Here is a 1200-nt window from a genome sequence, read left to right as displayed (position 1 = left end):
CAGCAGCAACAAAGCAACGCAGCCGTCCATATCCAGTAGAAGCTGAAGCGCTACGCAGCTCTTGCTGCTGGTGCTTCTGCTTCTGCTGCTGTTGTTGCTGCTGCTGCTGGGTAGGTCCGTTTTGCGCATTGCTGCTGCTGCTGCTGCAGCTGCTGCAGCAGCAGCTGCTGCTGCTGCTGCTGCTGAGGATAGCGAGGAGGGACTCGTTGAGCGACAAGAGTGTCTCCTTTCCTTTGGGGACAGACTCAGCAAAGGAACGCACTTCTATGAAGCTCGCAGCAGTCCCCCCGCCTGGCTCACACCCCCAGCTGCTGCTGCTGCTGCTGCTGCTGTTGCTGCTGCGGCTGTTGCTGCTGCTGTTGCTGCTGCCGCTGCTGGGCCCGACGCCGCCAGTAGGCTGGCGGCTCAGTGCGGCAGCAGCCGCTCCGGTTTCTGGGGCATCAGCAGCAGCAGCAGCTGGTGGTGCTGCCGCTGCTGTTGCTGCTGCTGCTGCATCGTTCGCTGCTGTTGTTGGCGATGAAGGAAAGCGGACATTTACCCTGGAGCCTCCAGCACCAGAAGCGGCCGCTCTTGCTGCTGCCGCTGTTGCTTCTGATGCTGTTGTTGTTGCTGCTTCTGTTGCTGTTGCTGCTGCTGCTGCAGCTTCTGAGACAGGTACGAGGGTCGTGATGCGGGCCCCTTCACTCCGAGTCTGCTGATCGATGTTGCTGTCGCAGTCTACTGTTGCTGCTGCTGCTGCAGCTACTGCTGTTGCTGCTAATGCTGCAGCAGCAGCAGGCACAGTGTTCGTTCCATTTGGCACAGCTCCTGAAGCAGGAGCGGATGAAGCAGCAGCGGCAGCAGCAGCAGCAGGAGCAGCAGCAGGCGCGTCTCGAGGGGACGAAGGCTGCATGCCGCTCGGCTTGCTGCTGCTGCGGCTGCAGCAGATGCTGCAGCTGCAGCAGATGCTGCAGCTGGTGGTGCTACTGGTGTGCTGCTGCTATTCCTGCTGCTGCTGCTGTCCCTCCTACTGCTGTTGCAGTCAATGCTGCTCCATGAGCGCCTCGTCTGCTGCTCCTGCAGCAGATGTTGCTGCTGTCGTTGCTGCTGCTGTTGCTTCTGCTGCTGCTAGGACAGTGTCATGAAGCTTCAGGCGGCGCTGTTGTTCCTGCCGCAGTGGCGGCAGCAGTACCAGCTGCTGCTGCAGTTGCTGCTGCTGCT

General features: G+C 60.8%; 2 protein-coding genes across 2 annotated transcripts in view; both read right to left on the bottom strand.

The window, feature by feature from the left end:
- Positions 1–50: 50 nt before the first annotated feature.
- Positions 51–892, bottom strand: EMH_0045100 (uncharacterized protein; the record flags this gene model as incomplete). The annotated part of the gene is made up of 2 exons (XM_013496031.1): positions 51–231; positions 303–892. The coding sequence occupies 2 exons, from the start codon at positions 890–892 to the stop codon at positions 51–53; spliced, it is 771 nt and encodes a 256-aa protein (XP_013351485.1).
- A 129-nt stretch (positions 893–1021) lies between these two features.
- EMH_0045090 (uncharacterized protein) overlaps positions 1022–1200 on the bottom strand; it is a gene marked incomplete at both ends in the record, with an annotated part of 4262 nt that continues 4083 nt past the window's right edge. Inside the window, one exon of the mRNA XM_013496030.1 lies at positions 1022–1200. Coding sequence (XP_013351484.1) covers positions 1022–1200 — 179 coding nt within the window.

The sequence above is a fragment of the Eimeria mitis genome, genomic scaffold (genome assembly GCF_000499745.2).
Source record: "Eimeria mitis Houghton genomic scaffold, Emh_scaff1879, whole genome shotgun sequence".
Lineage (NCBI taxonomy): Eukaryota > Apicomplexa > Conoidasida > Eucoccidiorida > Eimeriidae > Eimeria > Eimeria mitis.
The sequence above is the reverse complement of the archived record's forward strand: the minus strand, read 5'-3'. Positions and strand labels throughout refer to the sequence as shown.